This window comes from Phyllostomus hastatus, unplaced genomic scaffold, assembly GCF_019186645.2.
Source record: "Phyllostomus hastatus isolate PE091 unplaced genomic scaffold, TTU_PhHast_1.1 phas_contig_244, whole genome shotgun sequence".
Lineage (NCBI taxonomy): Eukaryota > Metazoa > Chordata > Mammalia > Chiroptera > Phyllostomidae > Phyllostomus > Phyllostomus hastatus.
The window spans coordinates 723,876-749,228 of record NW_025333796.1 but is presented as its reverse complement, the minus strand read 5'-3'; the positions used below and the strand labels follow the sequence as shown (position 1 = coordinate 749,228).

The following is a 25,353-nucleotide window of genomic DNA, read 5'->3' as shown; positions in this document are numbered from 1 at the left end:
ACCGGGGGCCACGTCAGCCTCGCGGTTGCCTTCACAGGGGTGAATGTAACTTTAGGACTGTGTCAGTGTAACTACTCCTTGACAGTTAAGCGAGAGCTGCGTGCCGCCGCCGGGTGGAAACGAGGTGCCGGGCAGACACTGGCCCTGTGTTTGCCGCCTGTGGCCCAGGTGGTCAGTGGGCTTCACTGAGTGTACGACCTCGAACAGCCGGACGGGCACACTGCAGCGTGGAGAGGCGGCCTGGGCCGGGCAGCGAAGGTGGCCCCCACGCCGCTCCCGTCTGGGTGGCCGCCCCGGTGAGCACGTGCACCGGGAGATGAGACTGACCCTCGCCACGGGACTTGCCCCGGGGGGCTGGTGACAGGAGGGCCGCTTCGTGCACTTACCCCAAAGTGTTACAACAAGAACGACAGGCATTCCGTCGTTTAAAGAAGTGAAAAATAAAATTGAAGAAATTCCGTGTTGACATTCTCCCGCCAGTTGAAAATAGACTGCTCGTGGCTCGTTTTCAAGGCGGACGCCCTGGTCCCTGGCCCACCTGTCGTTATAGGAGAGGGTGTAGAAGCCCACAAAGGGCCCTAACTCTAGCGCCCCGACTTCCCGATTCTACCAGCGGGTCTGGGTTTTGGCTTTGTTGTTTTGGGGGGTTTTTTGTTTATTTTGGCAAGGGTGGGAAAGGACAGTATTGTATACTGTTTCTTTAACTAGCACTATTTTGGGTACGTAAAAGGTAAAAAGACAAGCCAATTACTGCTGTTTTTACATGTAATAGTCAATATTGCCCAGTAATTAAATTCCGTCATAAAATGGGAAAATAAGTTTCCTCATAATGCATACTCTTAGAAAACAATTCCACCAAAGACCTGTAGTTATTCCGTATTCATTTCACCTGGTAGATCTGATTTCTTTAATGCCGCCAATGCGGGCAAATATTGATTTTCTTTATAATGGACATCTCTCTGCTTTTGGGCTTGCAGAATCACAGAGTTTGATTATTAAGTGGGTAGATTTTTATTAAGTGTAGCCAAGCCCTGTCTAACAAAGCTCAGCAGTAGTCAATTAAATCAAAATGTCTAGAAACACAGTTGTGTCTAAATTATGCAGCCCAAAGATTTTCTTAATTCTCAAGGATACATTTTTTTTCCCTCCACATTTCACCTCATTTTCTAATTATGTGCAGAAAAATGCTACTGTGAAAGCTATGGCTTATTTCACTTTCCAAGTATTCATGGTTAGTGAAAACAACAATTGATTTTTGTATATTGACCTTTTATCCTATAAGATTCACTTATTAGTTCTAGGAACCTTTTCGTACATTTATTAGGATTTTTTTCAGTCAACTGTACCCACACTATTTATTGATAAGCCTTTTTGTCATAGCATTGTTGTACTGTCTTAGGTGTGGGTCTGTTGCTGGACTCTGTTCTGTTCCATTGTTCTCCTTGTCTGTCTCTTGTACCATGATGTCTTGATGACTATTTAAAAAAAGAGCCTTCTGATATTATTGAGAGTCTGCAGATCAATTTGGGGAGAATTGGCATCTCAACACTCCTGAGGCTTGCCATCCATGAACGTAGTATTTTTCTTGCTTTATTGCATTGGCCAGCACCTCCAGTGCAGCCCTGAAGTCAAGGCAGACCTCGCCTTGTTGCCCGCCGCAGGGGGGAGCCGCTGTTCTGCTGCCCCTCCCCTGCTCCGCCACTGGGGGTTCCAGTTGCTCAGCTGAGACTCTGTTGTTGTGCAGGGTTTTTCCTCCAGTTTTTTCTGTCTGTGCTTCATTTCAGGTATTTTCTGTAACTTCAGGGTCACCATTCTCCTCCTCTGCCATATCTAATCTCTTCATTGTTTTTCCAATCAGATACTGTATTTTCTGCTCTAGAAGTTTCTTCTTTTATTTTTACTTTTCATTTTTCTTCTTCATATCTTTAATTCTTTGAACATATCAGTTGTTTTAAAGTTCTCTGCTAATTTCATCATCTCTGTCTATTCTGGGCCTGATTCTGTTGGCTGATTTTTCTCCTATATGCAGATCATATTTTCCTGCCTCTTGAAAATCTCATAGTTTCCGGTGGGTGCAGACATTGTCAGCATGTCCTTGAATACCTGTACTGTCTTCCATTCAAAAGTATTCGAGTTGTTTGGGCAGGCAGTGGACTTAACTGGCAGGTCAGCTGGATGCTTTTGAGGGTTTTATTATTTTTTTAAGATTTGTTGAGATATAATTCATATACCCTTTTTCCACCCATTTAAAGTGTACAATTCAATGGTTTTTAGGATATTCACAGTTCTCTGCAACCATCACCACCGTCGATTTTAGAGCATTTTCATTCCCCCAGAAAGACACTCCGCACGCCTTAGCTGTAGCCCCCCGCACACAACCCTCCGTCCCCCCAGCCCTGGGCACCTCTGCTGATCCGCTTCCCGTGTCCGTAGACGTGCGCGTTCTGGGCATGCCTTACGAAGGGAGTCACCTAACTAACACGTAGTAGCTCTTTGTGGCTGGCTTCTCCCACCTCGAGCAACGTTCTCCGGGTTTCCTCCTGCCGTAGCACCAGTCAGCACTCATTTCTTCTTACCCCCGAACAGTCCTCTGCGGTGTGGGTGTACCACGTTCTACTTGTCCGTTCGCCAGTCGGTGGGCACGGGGATGGTGTCCCCTTTGTGTCTGCTGGGAATATGGTGCCGCGGACACTCGTGTACAAGTGTTTGTGAGGACCCGCGTCTGTATTTCCCTTGGCCGGCGTATGCCCGGGGGTGGGGTTGACGGGGCCTGCGGTACCATGGTTAACTCTGTGAGGAGCTGCCGGGCTGGTCTCCAGCGGCCGCGCCGTTTGGCACCCCCACCGGCGATGCAGGAGGGTTCGGGTTCTCCGGGTCCTCGCCAACACTTGTTACCGCCTGTCTTTCTGGTTACAGTCGCCCTTGTGGGTGTGGAGTGACAGCTTTTGGGCTTACTTTGTGTCTTCGATGTGCTTCTGGGGGTCCGGGCTTTGTTAGAGTGCTGGTTTAGTTCTCTGCTTCCAGGAGCCCCCTGCGCTCCCCTGGCTGCTTCACCAGGACTTGCCCTCTGCCTGGTCAGAGCGCAGACGTCCCTCGGCGTCGGTCTGGCCTGGCTTCACGTGCTTCCGCGCCGCGCATGCCCAGCTGAGCGTTCAGTGAGAAGAACTCAGGAGTGCCGGGTGCACCCCCGCCGCGTTACCTGGACAGCTCCCTGCCCTGTGGAGCCCACCTCGTCCATTCCCGTGGGCTCGGCCCTCCCAGCCCTCGCTGCCTGTCTCAGCTCAGCGAGGCTGCCGTGTTCTCGCGGCGTGGGGTCCGCAGGGGCCCCTGGAGACGGTGTGCTGACCGGGGCCCACCGTGCCGCCTCCCTTCTCCCGGCGGGGTCCGAGTCTCGCCTGCTTGTCATCTGGTGTCTGGAAAAAGTTGTTTTCCCTGTTTTTTCCTGTTTTCTAGTTGTGTTCAGCAGGAGACTGAGTGTGGCCCATCTAATCCATCTTGGATGACAGAGCGCTGGCGATACTTTAGCCGTACCTCTCTGCACTCTGTGTGTGTGTGTGTGTGTGTGTGTGGCTGCTGAGTGGGTTTCCCTGTCACTTGTAACTTACTACAGTCTATGCAGAGTGGACATCACATGTTTGGCATAAAACGTAGTTCCATCAACTCTGGCCCCGCACTTCCCACCGTGCCGCAGAAAACCCCGCGGCTGTGGGTCCGCGGCGCTGCTGGCGGTGGGCTCCCTCCGGTTTTGCCCGTCTGACGGTGTCGTTAGAATTTCATCACCACTTTTGAAAGACAGTTTTGCTGTTTGACAGAAACTGAGTTAGCATTTTTTCTTTAACACTGTAAGGATGTAATTTCATTGTCTTTTGACCCATCCCCTCCCATGCTGCTTCTGTTTCAAGAGTTTCTCTTTCTTTTTTTTATTTTTATTTTTTGATTTTTAAAGAGAGAGGAAAACATCAAATTGTGGTTCCACTTATCCATGCACTCATTGGTTGATTCCTGTGTGTGCCCTGACCGGGGATCAAACCCACAACACTGGCATGTTAAGACGGTGCTCTAACCAACTGAGCTACCCGGCCAGGGCAAGAGTTTCCCTTGAACTCGGGATTTTAGCAGTAACGGTGATATGCCCACACGTGGTTTCCTTTGTGCTCATCCTGCTGTGGGTACATCGAGTTGGTGTGACCCTCTAAGTTGGTTTTTCATGTCATCGGGGAGGTTTTCGGCTGCGGCTCCTTCGAGCAGGCCTCTGTCTCATTCTCCCAGTCCTCTCCCCTCTGGGACCTCAGTGCGCGTCTGTGAGACCGTGTCACCCTGTGCCGCGGGTCCCTGGGACTCTGGGGTCATTGACCTTCAGATCAGATCATCCGTTGGTCGGCCTTAAACTTGCTAATTCTTCCTCAGGTGATCCCCAGTCTTATTTTCAAACCTCGTTCCTGTTGAATCTTCAGTGAGACTGGGAATGTAAGCCTGAAATGAAGCTTCTTTGGGAATGTAGCAGCTTTGTAAAGTCTTCTGTGGCTGATTTTCCACAAAATGGAAATGAAACTTTCAAACAACAACGTTCACGTGTATTGTGGAAGGAACTGCTCTTCGTAATGGCAGCCAAGGCTGCTGCCTTTCCGATCAAACACTATTCTTTACACAAACGTGGGTCCTGGATGCCTTTCCTTTAACTGCTACATTTTGTGCACGGAGCAGCGGTTGCTGCTTCTCCACCTTCCTGCGCAGCCTTGTGGCCTGTTTTTCACACTCAGTGTGCGGGCTACTTCTTATCTGTCCTCTTTCTAACCTGAGTCAGGAGGTCCTTCCTCTTCCTCCTCCAAACTCCTGCTGTGGATGTGGTCTCGGGCGTGGCCTTGGCCTCCGCCCTCCCCTGTGCGACTTCCCTTCCTTGGGAATCTTCATCCACTTCCTCGACTTCACTCGCTCGCTCTTCCTCCTGAAGCTGGCCCCGGCCAGTGAAGTCCTGCTCTTTCAGAATCCTGTTCGAGCCTCACCTTAGTGATTGATGGGGGGGTTCCCTGTACTAGTCCCCCTCGGGCAGCGTGGGTCCCTGAGTCAGGGCCTAATTGACAACCTCGGGGCACTTTTCATTGTATTGTGATGAGTGGTAGTGCAGCGTTGCTCACCTGGGAGAGATCTGTATCCTGATGAGTGGCAGTGCAGCATTGCTCTGCCTCCCAGGGTTCCTTACCTGACCTCTGTGCCCCTCCGGCTCCCACGGCCCGTACTGAGCCCTTTGGAGAGTGGCCGAGCGTGTATCCTGTGTTCGGCGGTCAGTGGCACTCTTCTGTAGGACTGTATCCTTGCCGCCTGCCCACTGGACTGGCCGCGTCCAGAAGAGCCCAGGTTTCCTGCCGCAGCACCCTGACGCGCCCTGATGGAGTGCCGGGTTGCGGCCCGGCTGTGTTTTTGAAAGCGGCGGGGGGGGGGGGGGGGGCTGCAGAAGGCAGGGTAGGAGGGAGCTCCAGGGTCGGGAGCACCTGGCACGTGATCTCCACAGCCCCTCCAGAAGCCAAATGGGGGGCGTGGCTTTTTATCCCACCCTTTAGGCAGGGAAACACGTTCGGAGAGGTTCAGTAATTTGGCCAGGAATAGCAGCTGAGAAGTGGTAGAGCAGGTGTGGAGATTTGAGACAGCTGGAGACTCCAGGGGGCCTGCCGCGTGGGGGCCCTGTCCCCTCCCCCTTCGTGAAGACGGGTGAGGCGGCCCCAGGTGTGAGCCGACCCCACCGCCCCTTTCCGCTCAGGAATCAACCAGCCGCCCTTTTAAATTAGCGACACTAGAAACCTTTCAGAGGAATGAGTGTGTATGTCTGTGTGTGTTTTAAAAGCTAAATGTGTCAGAAATTTTCAAGTTAAATCAACGAAAATACGTTAGGCTGGTTTACGATGTTTTGAATTACTAGAACATTTATCCTCAAAGAAATGCGGAGCATTCGTTTCTGACTTGTAGTTCCAGTATCGTTGCGTCTCCTTGATCATTTCCACCTGCCGAGTTACAGGACCGGAAGTAGTTAGGACAAGTAATGTCCTTACGTTGTATGAACATTTGTAAATAAGAATTCTTACTTTCAGGTACAGATTTATGAATTAGAGGAACACAAGATTGAAACGTGGAGGGGTAAGTATCGTTGGGTGTTTAAAATCTTTTAATATCAGCAGAAATGCTCTACTCGGTGTTTAAAATATTTCTTAATTTCACAGACCCTTTTCTCTGCTTAGTGATAAATTACATTAATTAAAGTGTATTTTTAAAAGATTTTATTTATTTTGGAGAGAGAGGGGAAGGGAGGGAGAAAGAGAGGGAGAGAAGCATCAGTGTGTGGCTGCCTCTCGCACGTCCCCAGCTCGGGCCTGGCCCACAACCCAGGCCTGTGCCCCGACCAGGAATCAAACTGGCGACCTTTCACTTTGCGGGACAATGCCCAACGCACTGAGCCACACCGGTCAGGCAGGGCAAACATTTGTTTCTATCTTAGTTTCGATAGCCTGCCCTCCTGCCATGCATAGTGTCCATTCTGTGTGATAGAAGTCCATGGAGACCCTGTGGCAGGTGTTAGTGAGGCCGGGAACGTGAGGCTGAGTAAGCTAACCTGTGCCCACATCTCTGCCCGCCCCACACCCCGGGATCCACCGTTTTGGTGAGAAGTATTACCCCCCAAAATAATTTGCCTTGGTACAGAAAATGCACCAAGGGATGCCTGAGATGAACCAAGGCAAGGGTCTGTCCTTCTGTGAATTTGCTCATCATTTCTTTACAAATCGGGAGAAACACGAACCAGTGGCCCTTGAGCTAGACAGCTGGGACCAGCTGACGGGACGCCAGCGTCCTGGTTGCCCCTGGTTGGTTGTGACCCTGGCGTTCACCCTTCGTGACCACAGCCCCCTGTTCTGAAACGGAGCCATTTTCAAACCCGAACTGCCCGACTGGGGCGCTGCTCTGTGTCAGTGGGTCCGCTCAGCTGGGCGGGCGGGGAGGGGGGCCGCCTGCCGGCAGCAAGACCACAGACACGGGCCTGGCAGGAACCAGGGCGGGGATCCTGTTCTGGGGGGTGGGGGCGGGGGCGGGGGAGGTGCTGGCGGGAAATGGGGGGACCCACTGAAGGCCAGTTGTGAATTGAAAACTGAAATTTAGCTTTGTACTTCCCGTAATCCGCTTGGTTTGATAAGCAACCTTAGTGACTGGCCGGGAAATCTGAACATCTGTTAGGATTCTCCGAAGGGCTCAGGGACTTTTAATTAGAAATCCCCGAAGGGCTCAGGGACTTTTAATTCCGTGTGACCCAGAAGTTTCACCGAGTGACTTGTGACGGCTTTATCAACGCCGACTAAACGGCGTCGGCGCCGTGGTCCGCGTCTCGGCCCTGCCCGTCCTGATGCGAAGGTATGGGGCAGGCAGACGCAGGTCTACAGCCGTGACTGTGCAACACCGAGTGTATGTTCGTGTTGCTGCTTATTAATCCTGTTCCCTGCATTGCAGCTGTAAGCCTGGGCGTGCCAGCCCCCGCACACCCGGTACCCACAGGTACCTGTGCCCAGAGTCCCCTGTTAGAGCAGGGGCGAGTCTCCGTACGTGTCGACACTACAAGGCTGTTCGGTGGTGATGGCAGTAATGTCAGACGTCCTCGAATGCCTTCTGTATAGAAGGCTCAGTACATTAATTGGCTGATCTTTACAAAGGTCATTTCCCCCAACTGGAAAGACCCCCAGGAGGCCGTGCGTTTGGAGCATCCATTTGGTCACGAGAAACATAAGACCACTTAAAGGACGGAGTCTGCTGCGGCTTCTGGTTCATTCCTTAACTCGGGAAAACCAGTCCTAAAGGGGGTCTCGGAGGCTGGTCTCCTGTGGGTGACGTGGCTGTGGGGTGACCTCTGCTGGCAGCACCTCTGTCAGCTGCCTGGACTGACTTTCACAGCATCTCTTGTAGGACTCCTTGTTAAACACTCAGTTTTTCCACAAAGGCAATATCCTGAAAACAGCTTGGAAGTTGTTTAAAATAGCCGTAAATGTAACCAAGATGATAGTTTCTGCTAAATTAAATTTGATGTGGGTTTTTAATCTAATTATCATCTATAAATTGCAGGGTATCTTGATTTATGTAATCATTGCAAAGAACAAATGTGTTACTAATTATGTATTTTCTTTCTGTGAATGCAGAGCTCTATTTACAAGAAACATTTAAGCCTTTAGTGAATATATCTCCAGATGCAAGGTAAACCTGGGAAGTTTTTCTCCTTTGAACGCCTTCCTTCAGATTCCTCTGTTTTGTTACCGTGATGGGTTGGTTGGTGGATTTTTTTTTCATCCAGATTAAGGCCAACCCCCTTAATTCCACGTAGTAAATTCAGGAAAGCGAGAGACAGCAGAAACCCCGGCCACTGCTGCTGCAGGGGGTCGGCCGTGGACCAGGGAGGCGGTCACACTCTGCAGCCTGGAAACCCCGACCCCCTGCCGCGGACACCTGGCAGGGAGCGGGGTGGACCAGCGGGGCCCGAGGCCCTCCTCCCCGCAGCGAGAGCAGTCGATGGGGAGCCGTGCCCAGGACTGCGCCACAGAACACCCGCCCCGGTGGTTCCCACGCACCCCGCAGTTGAAAACTCAGTCTCTGTCAGACCCCGGCCCAAGGGGGTCCCAAGGGAGGGGCTGCACTCTCAGAAGTCTCCCCCCTCGTACATCTTGATCCAAGCCTTCTGGGGTGGCTCTGGTCCACCTCCACGTCCGTACGAAAGCATCCTTAACCCTGTAGGCTGCTAGCGCAAAAACGTGGGGCGTTGATTTGTAGTATTTCGTGTCCAAGTCCCAACAGACAGGTGAAAAACACCCACCATGCCTCCGGGTGGGCGGTCCCAGGAGAGGCCAGCGGCCAGCCCAGGGGGGCCCCACTGGCCACAGGCGCCGCTCACGGGGTTCATTAGCGCCATTCCTGGGGCTCGGCGTCCCATCATTCCTCCCGTGAGAGCCCTAAATGTGCTGCCGAGCAGCTGCTCGGGCCTCGCAGCTGGCAGTCGTGGTGGAGGCTGAGTAATGACGCAGCCTGGGGGGCGGGGGGCGGGGGGGGAACCCAAATATTTACTGCGTGCGATCTCCAATGTAAGACTTCTCCGGAACACCGTTCCAAGTCGGTCAGCCCCTTGTGGTTGTAACAGGAAGCGCTGAGAAGCCCTTTGAAAGCAGGGGTGGTCCGACGTTTTCGCGTTTTCCCTCCCGAAAGCCCCCTAACCTCTCTCACGGCTCTCCCCACAGCCTCTTCGACGCCGTATGCTCGCTGATCAAAAATAAAATCCACAGACTGCCCGTTATTGACCCCATCAGTGGGAATGCACTTTATATCCTTACCCACAAAAGAATCCTCAAGTTCCTCCAGCTCTTTGTAAGTAGTCTCCAGCGTTTCTAAAGACTCAGTCCCCTCCCCTCGAACTGAACCCACTCCGGGGCGCCGGGTCCCGTTGCCCTCAGGGGGAGCAATGGTCAGGGTCGGGGCCTCTGTCTCTCACCTCGGCTTCTCGGCCCTTTCCTGTCTGAACTGCACGTTTCCAAAGCTGATTCCAGTTAAAAAGCCGGCACCCTTTTCAGAGCGAGTGGCAAAAGGACAAAACCGTTTGGGATCCTCTGTTTACGTGAGACTATTCTACCCCTAAAATAGGAGGGAAGGCGAAGCAGTGTGCCAGTCAGTCTGGGGGAGGAGTGCCCCCCGAGGCAGGTCGGGCCGGTGATTTATCGCCACTTGTCACCGTCGGGCGCTTTAGTGCAACCTCACGGCGCTGGACGCACGCAGCCGCCACGGGCTGTCCCAGGAGCAGCTCACTGTCCCAAACGGCAGCGGCGGGAGGGGAGCCCAAAGGGAACACAGTTCCGGCAGGAGGAGACCATGTTGGCCCAAATGGGGGCTGTGTCCCCTGCAGGATCCCCGCCGCATTCGAAACGAGGCGGTTTCGCAGCCGTGCCAAACTTTAGACCGGCGGGTTCGGTCGGCCGGTTTCACGGAGGCCCAGAGGGACCACAGCCTTCAAGTTCCTCCTCTTAATGACAGGCGCTGAACCTGACTTTTTTCCCTTGTAAGATCAGCCAGAACAGTGGGTGGCCTCGTTTCACGGTGCCAAAGAGACCATTTGAAGAGTCTTTTCTTTAAAGAGTTTAACAGACATTAAAAAGTGCGTCCAATTAGCTCTCCCATTGGCCCCCCCCACAGCTTCAGGCAAGGCCATGGCGTGGCCCTCTGGTGGGGGCGGGGAGGAGCCGGGGTGTCTCCTACCCAGCACGCCAGCCCCACATCGTAATAGTTTTCATGGGAAAGTAACACTCTTCTCGTGAAAATTAATGATAAAAATGGTAGCAAGAAGAAGGGTCATTTACCAAAAAAAAAGTGTGCGGTTCGGCAGAAAGACAGTCGTGGAAGGAGGATCAGGGACGTGCGTGGGGAGGCGGCGGGCGAGACTTGGCCTTGCAGGGTCTGACGCCGCCGCCCTGGGTCCGAGCTGGAACGGCGCCGGGCGGGCGTGAACGGCCCTCGGTCTCTCCCGTGGGTCCCCTAGAGAAAGCACTTGACAGCAACATTCACAGTGAGCCAGGCAGGTCCTGTGCTCAGTCCGAGCCTGGCCAGCGCTCTCTCGGGCGCTTCTGTCCCTCCCGTCTCGTGAGGGAGGAAGCCGGGGGGAGGCCGGGTGGCTGCCTCGGTCCCCATGGGCATCTGACCGGCAGCCTGCCCCAGCTCCCCGCCCTGCCCCGTGTACACGGGCACCCAGCTCCCCTGGTCCCCAGACCCGGAATGGCTGGGTTCCAGCCCCACTCCCACCCCATGGCTCTGCTGCCGCAGGAAAGGGGCAGCGGGGTGAGACCAGCCCGTGGCGTCTGTCTCCCGGGAAAAGTTGAGGGGGTCGCCCTGCCGGGACCGCCTCTTATTTGGGCCAACATGGTCATTCTGTTAGAATAGCCTGATGGCTAGAGGTGTTCAGGTCACAGTGCAGAGTTTTAAAGGAGTTTCAGAGCCTGGTTTTTACCGTTCTGAGAAAAAGGAGCGTTCCCCTCGGAGACAGCCCATAGTCAGCCTCCACACGTAGGATGGAACCGGGGTGGCCCTGCCGTGGGCCAGGTGACCTAATAGGTCTTTTTTTTTCTCTAAATTTCTAGGAGTCTCATGATTTGAATATTGATGAACTCTTTGACTTGAACATTTTGTTTCTCCTAATTGTTCATCTTTTCCTGATAATTATAAGGTACACCAGGAGGATGGAGTCGACTATACCCTTTCTAAAAGGTGGATTTTTGAAACTGTACACCTTAATTTTGTTTTAGTCAAACGTGATCCTACACTTCTCTTCTGCCTTCTCCCTCCTCCTCTAAAACATCCGTGAAAAAAAAAAAAGTTAACTTTTAAAGGTTCTTTTAATTCTGTGCGGTTGGCTTGTCCTTCATGCCTAGTAGACCAACATGGGAGCCCCCCGCGCCCCCCCAAGGGGGAGAGTTCCGGATGTGGACGGAGGCGGGACGGTGTGAGGACGCGCTCAGCCACTAGGGGCGCCCTATCCAACACGCGGGCTTTGGAGACACACGGGCTCTCAGTACGCGACCCAGCGAGGGCCGCAGGACCGGGGTTTCATGCGGATACTTAAAAGCAGAGCGTTCTTGGTGGCTTCTGGGTTTTAGTTTTGAAAAAGGCCTGTTGTTCCCTCCCGTCCTCTTTCCCACTGGGTGCGGAGAAGGGGAAAAACGCTACAGTGTTAGTGCTTCGCGGCACTCGACTAAGTCGTCACATGGAAGAGACGTGCACACTGGTGGGGACGGGAGAGAGCTCTGCACCTGGGGCGCTTCCGCACTCGTGCGGCGCCCGGGTGGACAGCTGGGGAAGACTCCCCTTAGTGTGCCGCACGGGTTCCTCATCCGTGCGGACGTGTGAACGCCCAGGGGGGCCTGGGGAGCCGCTACAGCCCTTGCCCTTCCCGCCCCCTCCCCCCCCCCCATGCAGATGTCCGACATGCCAAAGCCGGCCTTCATGAAGCAGAACCTGGACGCGCTGGGCATCGGCACCTACCACAACATCGCCTTCATCCACCCGGACACGCCCATCATCAAGGCCCTGAGCGTGTTCGTGGAGCGGCGGGTGTCCGCCCTGCCCGTCGTGGACGAGTCAGGTCCGTGTCCGGCCTGGAACAGGAGCGACGGCGTGTCTCAGGAGCGTTGGGTTGCTGCCCCACGGCCCAGGCTCCCGGGGGCGGGGGAGGGGGGGGCAGCTTTGCAGCATCCCTGGGCCACTCCGGAGGAAGAGGAGTTGTCTCGGGCTGCACATTAAATACATTGTGACACGCGATCACAAAAAAACCTCATCATGTTTTAAGTAAATTCACGATTGTGTGTTGGGCCGGATTCACAGCCACCCTGGGCCGCAGGCGGTCTGCAGGCTGGACACCCCCAGCCCCAGCCTAGGTGCTAAGCGGAGGGAGCAAACATTTAAATCGGGTGGATAAGCTCAGCGCCAGGGGGCACTTGGGATAGTAAGAATTATAAACTGGCTCGTTTTTACTAAGATGTGCATTTAAAGTTCACGTGCATTTAAAAATAGACACGTTTGTTTTATTTAGTAATATGTAAATCTTAATCATTACCTAGTTACAACTAATTTTAAATGTGATTTTGTGCTCTTAAGACATTTTGCTAACATATATCTTCATTTTTAGGAAAAGTTGTGGATATTTATTCCAAATTTGATGTAATTGTAAGTATTCTCAATTTTGTTAGGTCTGCCATCTCGAATGTGTTTATTTTTTTATATTTTTTTAAGATTGTATTTATTTATAGAGAGGGGAAGGGAGGGAGAAAGAGACGGAGAGAAACATGAATGTATGGTTGCTTCTTGAGCACCCCCTACTGGGGACCTGGCCTGCAACCCAGGCATGTGCCTTGGCTGGGAATCGAACTGGCAACCCTAGGTTTGCAGGTCTGTGCTCAGTCCACTGAGCCACACCAGCCAGGGCTAGAATGTGTTTAAAACATTAAATAATCTGTTTTTGTAGTTTTCTGTAATTTAATGATTTCTGGCTTTTTTGAGTGTAAAGATCTTATCAAGAGAATTCCATATCCCCCCCCCCCCAGTAATTACACTTCTAATATCCATCGGTGTAGCAAACACATGATGTGTTCGTAGCACTTTATAACTCTCCCGTCTTTTCGGTGCGTGTGGTGTTTACCCGTCACTGCAGCGTGTGTGTGTGTGTGTGTGTGTGTGTGTGTGTATTTGGAAGGGTCATTCTTCTGTGCGGGGACACCAGTTATTCCCCCAATGGGCACGTGCTCAGTGCACACGAACTTGGTGTCATTGTTTGATGATTGCGGACAACTGTCCTAAAGGAGACAGCAAATGAACTGAATAGTGACGTGAAGTCCTACGTGAACCCCTGGTTTAACTCTGCTGGGTTGACCTTGGTGCTGCATCTTTCCGTGCGATGCTTTCTCTCCTCGTTCATTTTACATGCACTCCCCGAGAATCCCCTTTGTTTCGACGAAAGGGGACTGAAACTTCGGTAGCCCCCTCCAGCCGTCTCAGAGCCTTCCGTTTCATCCCGTTCTGCTTGACATAACAGACACCGAAACATACGTGTATCTGCTCATTGGAACTGGGTGGGCGGGGCCTGCTCAGATTAATCAGAACCCCGAGGGGCTCCCGGCGCGGGTCCCCCAGCCCTGTGGCGCTTCCCACCCGAGGTCAGCCCACCTCTGGAAAGGCTCTGTTCAGGCGGGGAGCCGTGCAGGGTGAGGACAGCAGGGGGCCTGGGACGGGGATCTTTAGAGGGGCATGCAGTCAAGTTAGCACCGTGGCTTCCTGATTAAGGTCCACAGCCTGAGCCTTAATGTCGACCGGGAGGAGGAGGATAGCACAGATGGCCTCGTACAAGCTCCGTGTGCTGGGGCTGAACAGACTCTCACGGGTTTAAAACCGGGCTGTTTGACACCCTTGCTCATTTGGGTCATTAGCGTGAACCTAAATGAAAGCGTGTTAATTCCTTCTGTTGCTTTATCACAGAACCTTGCTGCTGAAAAAACATACAACAACCTAGACATCACGGTGACCCAGGCGCTTCAGCACCGTTCCCAGTATTTCGAGGGCGTTGTCAAGTGCAATAAGCTGGAGATACTGGAGACCATCGTGGACAGAATAGTGCGAGCCGAGGTGAGTGAGACGGCTGTGCCGGGCTCCTTGCTGCCCCCCCCCCACCTCTGCCTCCCGGGCCACACAAGCCCCAGCCGGTGAGTGAAGGGGGCCCCAGGGTTGGGACTCTTGGAACGGCCTGTGGGATTCATTGGGACGGTGCTGTCTCCCAGTGCCAGAACCCAGCGTGTTACTGGCACATAGTAGGTCTTCTCTAAATGTTCACTGAATGGGATTTTTAAGTCCTGATATCATAGTTGGATCAGGTGAGCTGGTAAGCTACTCCCATGGTTTAAAAAAGGCCTACTGGAGGAAACCGAAGTCCCAAGAGTTTTAAGTTCCCTTTGGGTATTTATGAATGGGAAGCTAAAAATGCTCAATTACATGGTTTTAACAAAGTAAATGATAGAATGTACTCTGATTTTTTTAAGTAAAGTACAATTTCTCTCTTCCCGCTGGTACCTCTGTCTCCTGATTCAGGCGAACAGTACATGTCTGGTGACCTCATCTCCTGCCCCCCCACCCCCCGCTCCATCCACTCCACGACCCGCTCAACCCCGCAGGGTTGCCCTGTGTGCCGCATAACTGGCTCAGTCCAGGGTGAGCGAGGTCATTGCACAGCACACCGAACTCGGCATGCCCACCCCAAACCCTTATTTTTTCCTCCTCGGTAGACAGGGAGAGAGGTGTCCCGTCCATCACTGTTCAGGGCTGAAGGGTGCAGCCGTGCTCCTCCCGGGACACGCCCTGATTGGGCAGAATCAGCCCCTCTGATCAGTGTGTCGGGTGCTTGCTCCGGCAGAACGCACGAACACGGCCCAGGAAGCAGAGTGCCCGATTGTTCCTTAGGCTAATGACGGGCAGCCAGCTTGCTTTCCGACCGCTTCCCATGAAGGAGGGCGCCATGCTCCCTCTCGGGAGCCGTCACGAGCCCACCCAGCCCTGTGCCCTCTGCACACAGACAAGCCCCGCCCTGCCCTGGCCTCTGCGGAGGTGATGCCCCACCCAGCCTCACCTGCTGTGGCTACTGATGGGTTTCCCTGGAATCTCAATAGGAAGTCTTTCCTTCTTCTACCGAATGTAGCACCGTCACTCCTTGTTTTGCAAAGGAGTTTAATTGACTTAGGAATATATAATTTTATGAAGGTCTTTAGAATTATGTGCCTTCTGAAGATTATCAGCAGAAATAGATCAGGATTCCCTCCTATTTGTAAGCAGAGTGCACATGCAGATGGTGGCATCCTTTATGATGAGTAAAAATCACGTTGTAAAGCTCATTAAACATTGCCAGGAAGGAAAGATCAAATAACAAGGAAGTCTGAGGGCCCATTTTGAGTCAGGGTCAGACAGCTAAAGAGCTGTAAAAAACTTTAAGGAACAAACTTACTTCTTGCTTGGACCCTTATCATTTCATTGAGAGCATTCTAAACAAAGCAGGTTTCACAGGATTTTACACATTCTTTCTTAGGCCTGATTGCCCAGGGGGAACCCGCCCTTTCCAGCACAGAGCTGCACCACCCTGTCATTGTTTCAGGCTTAGGTGGAGCAAGGGAAGTAAGGCAGCCAAGAGATAAGGAGATTTTCTCCCAGATGATGAGGACTCGGGCTATGTCAAAGCTGAGGAGCGAGGGTCCATCACCCCCTTTTGCTGTAGCCCCCAAAGTCCTTCCTTGGGGGCCTCCCACGTGATCGTGCCTGTCTTAGATCATTCCCCCCTTGGGGAATCTTACCCGTCATTGGCTAACCGACCAAGCCTTGGGGGCCGGGCAGGGTGAAGTAAAAAGAGCAGAAGTGGCGCTCCTGCCAGGGAGATAAGCTTTTGTCTCCTTGGTGCCTTATGGTCCAAGGTCATTCCCTCAGCCTTAGCCTTGGCGGGGTTACAGCTTCTGATACCAGGCAGGGCGGTTCCCAACAGGTAGCTGGCTGGTTTTTGAAGTTCATCTGGTGAAAAACAGAAATTTCATTACAATACGAAGCAGGTCATCAAGGAAAGTAAAGATGCAGTTCATCAGTTTCTCAAGTTAACCATCCGGGCTTTTTTCTTCATTAAAATAATTCCTTTCACCAGATGACTTCTTGGTGAGGAGCCAGGACCGGTTTTTATCTTCGACATGTTGGATAGTTCAGTAGGAGAAGGGTATGCAGTATCAGCAATGATTTGGTTTATTTGTGTGACCTAAGTGTCGCCCTGGCTTTCAGATATCTCAGAGAAGGGACATTCGTAAAGTCTAGACCCAACCACAGAGGACAAGAAAATACTTTCAGCGGTCATGTCTGTCTAGTAGGATTCGTTCTCCAGGTGAGAGGGCTTCCCCTTGACCTTCAGCAGCTCAAGAGTTAGTTAATGTTAATGGAATGTAGACCTCTGTCCTCGAGGTAAACCGTTATTTTAACTTACAGTTCTTAAATGTGTAGTTCTATCATAGGATTATTGGAGAACCCAAGTTTTTTAGAGAAACTTATAAAAGGAATATATGCTGGTCAGTGTGAGAAAGATGGCAGTGGTTTTTGTAGCCCAAAGCAAGCTAGGGTATCCAGAGGATCACCGGAAGTGTCACTGCGGACAAACTAGAGACCGTGCCAAGGTGGTGGCAGCTCGGGGGAACCTGAAGTCGCCCCTCCCACAGGCACCCTCAAATGTACACCTTCGAGTGCACGACAGACCTGTCCGGAAAGCATCCAGCCATGTGCCATGAAAAATAGAGGCGTTTACTGAAGGAGATGCAAGAAACATCGCACACAGGACGATGACACCTCAGTCCCTTTTAAAGCAGGCACCTTGGGGCTTCACACAGTTCTCCTCATCATCCTCGGCTACCCTGTCATAGTTTCCTGACTCTCATCAACAGTCTAAAATCTCTTCCCTTTCAAAGGTGATTTCAGTTTTGGGAAAACCCAGAAGTCGCAGGGCGCCCGATCTGGGCTGTAGCGGAGCTGAGTCACCCGGGTGATGTGATGTCTCACCACAGACCTCTGCAGGAGACGTGATGCATGAGCGGACACATTGGTGAGATGAAGCTGTCCATCACCAGTTGCCCGGGGCTGCGGCCTTCTGAGTCATCCAAATAGTTTCCACGGAGGAACGTTCAAGCCTAACATAAAATTCGACGCAGATCTGCTGTTCTACTTGCTCAATTTGAATGTGACGGCCACACAGGGCACATGCTCACTCAATGGTGTCTGCTGCCCCCACTGACAAGCACAGTGAAGTCGTCATTGTTCACACGTACCCATTCCGGTCCACTCTCCTTGGCTGCCAGGTTACGTGGTGGATGTTGCACAAACTGCTCTCGGTATATTAACAACGGCTGGACTTTTCCCGGACAGACCTGGTACACGAGGTCCGCATACAGAGCAGCTTCTGCCCAGCAGACGAGAGCCAGGGCGCAAATAGAGAAGGCCAGGACATCGCAGCGGCTCTCCAGGGTCGGGGGGCCCGTGAGCACCTCTGCTCACACCCCCGTCCACCCTGATACCCAGGTGCTCTGGCCCACCTGTGAGAGCACCACAGCGCATCCTCACGCACATGCCCAGAGCCCATTTCAGCCCCCCAGAAAGGGAGCACGCAGCATCAACCGGGCGTCCCCACATGCCCCCGGCCCTCCTGCCCCTGCCCAGAGCCCCTCCAGACCGGCAGGCCCAGCGCCAGGTGCCGGAGGTGCCCGCCTGGCTCCAGCCTGCCTGCCAGAACCACCTGGCTCACAGCTTGCGCGGAGGTCACGGCCACTTTTCTAAGGCTGAGAAAGCACTCTGTTTTGTGTAATTCATGTAAGCAAACACAGAAGGTCAAACAAAATGAAAAGAGAGAAGGCTCTCTCCAATGAAGCCAGAAGAAAAATAACCTGAGGAAACGGAGATACGTCATTTCTCTGATACAGAGACAGCCATAAGGGTGCTCACCAGACTTGGGAGTGGAACAGAAGAACTTCAACAAGGAGTTAGCGGAATAAAGAACTAAGCAGACTGAAGAATACAATAGCTGAAGTGAAAAGTACTCTGGAGGGGAGGACTCGGCCACAGATTAGCTGCTGCAGAAGACGGGAGTAGGGACTGGGGAGACAGGCTAGTGGAGGTCAACCAATCAGAACGGCAGAAAAGAAAATAAATTAAAAATGAGGGCAATTTAAGGAAGCTCCAGGGAAATAGCCAGCACAAAGGCATTCACATTACAGGGATCACAGCAGAAGAAGAAAGGGAAAAGAACCGAAACTTGATTTGAAGAAATAATGGCTGAAAACTCCTAACCTGGCAAAGGAAACAGATACCCCGCCCCGGGAAGCACAGAGAGACCCACACCAAGTCTTGTAATCAAAACGGGAAACTCGAGAAATGAAGAGACAATGTTTAGGCAGCAAGAGGAAAACAGCTAGTTACATGCAAAGGAAACCCATAAGGCTATGCATGGCCCTGGCTGGTGGGACTCAGTAGGTTGGGTGTGGTCCCACAGATCAAAAGGTCATGGGTTCGATTCCGGGTCAGGGCGTATGCCTAGGTTGCAGGTTTGGGCCCCTGCCAAACGTGTATGAGAGGCAACCAATCAATCTCTCTCTCTCTTTCTTTCTCAATCTCTCTCCCTCACCCCCTTTCTTCCCCTCCCCCCTCTCAAAAATAAATAAAATTTTTTTAAATAGTCGAGCAAATCAGCATTGCATTTGAACATTAGCGCCAAAGACCTTTATGTGGTTCTGTACTGTTTCTCTCTCGCACGTGTGGGCTGCAGTCATTGTAAAGCATACGAAAGGCAGCGTTTCTCTATTTTCCATTTTAAAACTCTGTATTTCGGCGTGCTCACGCAGCCTGCCTGTCTCGGTTGCAGGTCCATCGGCTGGTGGTGGTGAACGAAGCCGACAGCATCGTGGGCATCATTTCCCTGTCGGACATCCTGCAGGCGCTGATCCTCACCCCGCCAGGTACCGGTCCGTGTCTGACCTCCTCCCGCTGGGACGGAGGAGCGGGCGCAGCCCACCGCCGCCGCCGGGTGCGCCCCGCAGGGCGGCCCTCTGCGCCTTCCTCCGTAAACCACTGTCCTGTTCTCTGTGGCTGTGAGGTTCTGCTCTTGCACTTGGGGGAGGGAGAGGAGTTTATGGACAGCATTCTGACTTAGCCTGTCTCTGCCCCGCTGTGCCCGAATTACCAAGGATTCATTGCCAAGGTCATCATAACTTTTTCCATTAAAAAGCTAAGCCCTCCCCAGTTTTGTTTTAGTTTTAGGACCACTAACTGGAAAACACGAGGGAAAGTCTTTGGGCTCTAACTGTTGGAATCTTCACCTGCGCCTCAGAAAGAAAAGAAGCTTTCCGGTGTTTTGAGTGCATAAAACAAAGACCACAACACAACTTTGCCTGTGAATAGTGTGTGGAAATTACACTGACTACCACACAGCACCGACGGCTCACTCATTTTCGCCAGGCTCACTCTGAGCCCGCCCAGGGGTTGCAGCCGGGAGCGGAGCCGGAGCAGGTGGAGAGGCCTCGGGAGGGAGGAGCTGGCGTGTCTCCTCTGTGGGGCAGCCGACGGGTCCTAGAACCAGCAGCTCTCCCTGCTTTCCTCTTTTTCCTCCTCCCCTCCCTGCCCCGAGTGCACAGGCCACACAGACCAAGGCCAAGACCAAGGCCAAGGCCAAGATGGCAGACTAACTCACGTGCACTTTGAGCTCTTGGAAGTTAAACATTACAGTGTGTGTACTATGGTATTGATTTTTCTTCTGTTCGGAAGTCAGACTAGCTAAGACTGGTTTTCTCAGCTGACCTGTCACCCAAAGATCCCCACGCTGCAGGAGCGCCCGCCGCCACACCACCGAGTGGGGACACCAGGGCTGTCCCCGCAGGACCGCAGGGACCCGCAGGCCCGGAGGGAGCGCACCTGGGCCTGGTCAGGAGGGCGCCCTGCGGGCCCCGCCCACAGCTGCCGAATCCAGAACTGGACTCGAGACCCGGCGGGGTCACTTTAACATTTCAGATAGTAGAGAATGTGAAACTCATGATGATCTTTATAATCATGAAATGCTGCTACAGGGACTAAGCGAATGTGAGGTTGTTCCTAGCATTATGTCATAACCTAAAATTGGCAGTAATCCAGATGTCTGTGAGCAGAATGGGTGGTTTTGTTCCATTCATGCAGGGGAATGCTACAGGCGTTGACCCCGAACACACCGCAGTATGGGCGGTGGGCGACCCCCCAGACAGCGTGCAGCCGAGGGCAGGCCCAGCCCAGAGGGGGCAGTTACAGATAACTGAACAGCTCCTTCCTGCACGGCAGGAAGGGGCCTCCTCTCAGGGCAGAACCGCCCACGCAGGCCCAGAACCCGGCGCCTTCGGGAAAAGATGCCCCTTTCCAGGCTGGCCCCGGGCCAGGGCGCACCACTGTCCCTGTGGAGTCAGGTCTCACCTGTCCCTGTGGCCGAGGTGCTCCGTGTGCCCCAAACGCAGAGCACACGAGTCACGGGTTCTGACGTCGCTTTGACCCTTCCCCTCTTCCGACAGGTGCCAAACAGAAGGAGCCGGACGCTGAATGACCGCGGGACGGGAGCGCCCTTACAGGACTTGAGCGAAGGCTCTGGGTCACGCTTTGCCTCACCCACACTGACCGCCACAGGAGAGAGCCAGAGGGCCGAGGACGGGTGTCAGGGCTTAGCGACGGCTGTTCTTTCCAGTGATGTTGCAACTAAGCGTTTTAAAAAAAAAAAAAAAGATTGTGTGTGTTTGAAGAGTCAGGCCCGCATCGTCAAGGCTGTCTGCGGGCCTCTGTCTGAAAGATTTCAAATGCCGTACGTCTAATTAAAGTGCGCTGTGTCCTGAAACGTTTATCACTTTTCTTTCCGAGAATCCATGGTATGGGGACAGGGAACGTGACAGACATAAGGCGAGCGTGTGGCATATTCAGACCTAGTGCCTTCTGTCAGGACAGCGACACGGCCCCGCTCCTGCCGGGGACCGCGTGTGCGTGTGCGAAACGACACGGCTGGCGTGTGCGAGTCTTTGAACCTTCACCAAACCAGTTTCTTTTTCGTTAGATTTGTCAAGCACTTGTACCCTGAGCATAAACGATGACTTTATAAGATTCTGAGGACAGTTTTGCGTTTAAGTGTTCCGGACTGTAGCGTGAGCGAGACTGCTGCACAAGAGCTTTATTTATTTTCCCTTTCCTGCGATTTTTGTACACGTCTTTCGGGGGTGAGCGTCACCGTGCCCGCGGATAAACCGCCGGGGGTGGGGGGTCATTTTCCACGGCAAGTGGCTCATCATTTAAGTCTGGGCCTGGCCAGGACAGGCGACGGCTCAGACAGCCGCCGGGTCTGCGGCGCCGGAGTTGGAAGGGCGGGCGGGCACGCAAACGCGCCCCGCCGGCCCGGAGGCAGGTGGCGGGTCCGAGGAGACCACCTGCCGGGAGGGAAGAGGCGAGTGTTTCCTTGTGTGTTGAAATGTTAACCCGTGCTGTCTGGGCGACCGCCAACGCAGTCGCTTCTGTAAATCTGCTGGTGGCAAATACAGTATTGTCACGGGAGTGAGAGAAACACGGCGTGTCCGAGTGTACGTGCTCCGGAAGTGTTCGCACTGTACATATGAGTATAGTTGTTTTGTTTTGGGGTTTGTTTGTTTTTTTTTTTTTTTTCAGATTGAAAAATTAAAATAAATCTTACTATCTACCATTTTGTGAAAGTAGTTCTTTACCATGTTTCATCATACATTTATTAAAATTTCATGTGCCGTGCCCCACTTAAACCATTCCTCCCCCAAAAAAGGAGAATGTGAATTCTCATTATCCTCCTTCCATCATCGAGCAGTTGCGGGGGGAACCTTAATGACTGGACTCCTCAACGTAACATCCCTCCATTGTTAAATAGAACGCGTCTAGTTTAACACGGCCAGGCGGACTTCCTTGTGCTCGGATGTCCGTTTTTTCATTCCTAGTCGGCCAGATACGAGAGCGCGCGTCACCCCATTGAAACAGCAGTGGTTGGGACTTAGGCCGGTGGACTGCTTGGGGGAAGGGGACAGAGTCACAAAGCTGCTGAAACCATGCAGTTTTGAAACAAAGCATCTTCTCGGCTGGCCCCTTGTCTGTGAAGCCACACAAGTGCCCAGGGGACAGGGCATGGGGTCGGGCTGTGTATCTGCTGCCCCCGAGAGAGTCTGGGTGAGGCCACTTGCAGAGAAATGTGTCCTCATTTTTTCCCTCCCCGAAGGGCGCCAGCACACACACATGCACGCACGTCCAGCACGCTCTGACCCTCCCTGAGAGGACCTCTGAAAGGCTCGGAGCCCTGTGGGTCCGTCACACACACCAGGGTTTGGAGCGGACCTGTGAGTGTTGCCCCGCCTGGCCCTTAGACGGCCACTCTCAAAGGCCCCTTGTCCTCTGCTGCTGTCGGGGTCCACATCTGTTCCCCAGGGGTCGGTGTGCTGCTCGGTGCCCTCCTGGGAACAAAGCACATGGCACATGAAGAAGTCCAAGTGAAAGGCTTCTAAGGGAAAGGCCTAACCAGGATGTCTAACCTTTGGCGTCTTCGGGCCCCACTGGAAGAAGAAGAGTTGTCTTGGGCCGCACATTAAATACACAAACACCAATGGAAAAAAAAGTCTCATAATGTTTCAAGTAAATGTATGGTTTTGGGTGGGGTTGCATCCAGAGCCACCCCAGGCCGCAGGTTGGACACCCCTGGAGATGGTTCGAGAGGGAAGCCCACCCCCTGGAGACCCTGGCTAAGCCTCAGGTGTTTTCTCGCCCTTCTCACCGTGATACCCACCGGGGCCTGTGGGCAGCGGGCTCACTGGGCACCCGTGGCGCCCCCAGCGGGGACTCTGGTGGCCCTCGCACCCAGGAGGAGCTGTGGGCATCTCAAAGGGCTGCTGTGAACAAACACGAGTGACGACCGAAACCCAGGAGCGTTCTGGAAACACCACGCCTGCCCCAGCGACGGAGGGCGTCCGTTCTGTGTTGTAGGCTGCTCTGGCTGAAAGAACATGTATCCAACTAATCTCACTTCTTAGAGTGTTTTTCTCTGAGACACATTTGCATGAGCAGTCCCCTTAACTGTTAACCAGGGGACATCTGACCCTGGGGGGCAGTTGTCACCCTTGGGGGCAGGAAGAGGGGCCTGGCCTCTTGGTGGGTGGAGGCTGAGGATGCCGCAAAACCACTCAAATGGCACAGCGGCCTCCCAACCAGTATCCAGCCGGAGGTACTTAATGTTGCAGTTAGGAACCTGCCCTAAACAATTAGAATGTTAAGGATATATTTCCACTTAACGTTTGTTACTTTCTAACTGACTGCACCCTTCTTGGGAGAAAAACTCAAGCCCGCAGATTTTCTGGAAAAAGCAACAGTGGACACATTCCCCCACAAATAAGTACAGTCTATCTGACCTTGGCCAGTTCCCTTCAAAGCGTTTCACCCGAGGGGGAACTCGCCTTTGCATAATGGCGCTCTCGGGAGAAAAGTCCTGCCCCTAGGGGGATACCCAGAAAGCGGATTTTACTCATTTTACTCTCACAAATCTGAAACACACTCCCTGTTTTTCACATAAAAGTCCCCACAGTGCTGGCACAGTTCTAAGTCCACGTGTAGATCACGCTCGAAGCACCGTCACGCGGAGCCGGTGAGATCCGTCTCCCGTGGACAGCCCGTCCTATTTCTTAACACAGGGTGTTACAGACCGGCCGACCGGTGCCGGCCTCCGCAAGGACGTGGAACGTCACCGCTCAGCCCCCAGAGCGTACCGAGGTTCCTTCCTGCGGGAAGGGCAGGAGAACAGCCGGCACCCAACTCTCTGTCCACTGCGCTTGAAGTGCTGCTCACCTCTCCCTACGAGGACCGCGACCCAGAATCTGAAAACCCGCGGAAACGCGGCTCCTCCCCACCCGCAAACCCGCAGCGCCATCCCGAGCCCGGATTCCGCTTGAGGCCACGGCCCTTAGAGGACCGGTCTCACAGCTGTGCCCGCTCGCCATTGTCAGGCACCTCCAACACCTCGCCCTCCCCCATGCAGTCCCGGGCCCTCGGCAGACAGCACAGCGGTCACCGCGAGGAGTCTGAGACCGCAGCCGAGCCCTGCCACACGCCACAGGCCCGAGGCCACCGTGCTTTGCAGCGCCCCCTGGCCCTGGTGAGAAAGGCCGCCTAAGCTGGCTCCCAGCCTAGCTCGCCATGTCCCCTCCCCGCCCTGCTCTGAGTTGAGCCCCGGGGGCCCGGGGGCAGTCAGGCCCCAGGCTGAGCACCCTGCAGCTTTGGACACGGCCCCAGCTTGCAAGACCGAGCGGGAACCTCGAACTTCGGCCCACGAAGCCTGGCAACTTCCGGGCGGGCACAGGGCCGGAGGGGGCGGGGCCAGAGCCGGCTTCCTGCTTCGCGCGCGCCCGGGAACCTGCGGGCCCACGTCTGCTCTGATTGATCCCCTGCGGGTGGGTACACGCATGCGCAGTCTGGAAACGCCTGGAGCGGGCATGGTCGCATTAACGCCCTCGTCTGCTGAGCCCCTCCAGGAAGGTAACAATGCCCTGTTCGTCTCCAAACTCACCCTGGAAGGTCTCTGGCACCTGGTTGGTGGAGGCCAGGACGACCAGGAGGATGATGGGGCTAGTGAGATGCTCGGGTCACACAAAGCTTTGCCCTCGGGATCGCCCCCTGATAAAATCAGGACGTGCAGGGTCGTCCGCAAATTCAGAGGCAGCCCCTCCTCCCAGCAGTCCAGGGCTCCCACCAGGAGGTGCTGACGGCGGGCTCTGAGGGCGAAGCTATTGCCCCCACCACAAAGCGCACTTCCTTATCAGGGAAGGGGACGGGAGTGCCCATGGGCCCCCAGGCAGCGCCAGGGTCAGGAGAGAGCTGCCCTCTTGTGAGGGGTGCCAGCGGGCCCAGCGGTCAAGAGCCCAGAGCAACTGGGACCTGGGAGGGAGCCCCCGGCCCTCCAGAGAGTGGGCAGTGCCAGTCAAAATCCCAGCAGGCTGTTTTGGCAGAAAGTGTCAAGCAGATTCTAGCATTTGAATGAAAATGTAGAGTGCGTAGATTATCCAGGGCTGTGAAAAAGAAAAGCAAGTCTGGAGGGAGAAAACTATCTGATTTCAAGATTGACTAGAAAGCCACGGTCATCAAGACAGTATATACTGTGGCTGTAAACACAGGCAAATACGTCCGTGGACCAGACACATGTCTAGAAACAGAGCCACCCCTACATGGGCGACTGAAGTTTGGCAAACACAAAGG

The 25,353-nt window shown here is 53.5% G+C and overlaps 1 protein-coding gene across 6 annotated transcripts in view; it reads left to right on the top strand.

Annotated features, from left to right (window-relative positions):
* PRKAG2 (protein kinase AMP-activated non-catalytic subunit gamma 2) overlaps positions 1-21,791 on the top strand; it is a 180,000-nt gene extending 158,209 nt beyond the window's left edge. For all 6 annotated transcript variants that reach the window (XM_045837752.1, XM_045837753.1, XM_045837755.1 and 3 more), the window contains 8 exons: positions 6,084-6,129; positions 8,169-8,223; positions 9,255-9,381; positions 11,974-12,139; positions 12,683-12,720; positions 14,026-14,172; positions 18,968-19,061; positions 20,634-21,791. In XM_045837752.1, coding sequence (XP_045693708.1) covers positions 6,084-6,129; positions 8,169-8,223; positions 9,255-9,381; positions 11,974-12,139; positions 12,683-12,720; positions 14,026-14,172; positions 18,968-19,061; positions 20,634-20,665 — 705 coding nt within the window. In that variant the 3' untranslated portion in view covers positions 20,666-21,791. The remainder of the gene's footprint in view (positions 1-6,083; positions 6,130-8,168; positions 8,224-9,254; positions 9,382-11,973; positions 12,140-12,682; positions 12,721-14,025; positions 14,173-18,967; positions 19,062-20,633) is intronic.
* Positions 21,792-25,353: the final 3,562 nt, after the last annotated feature.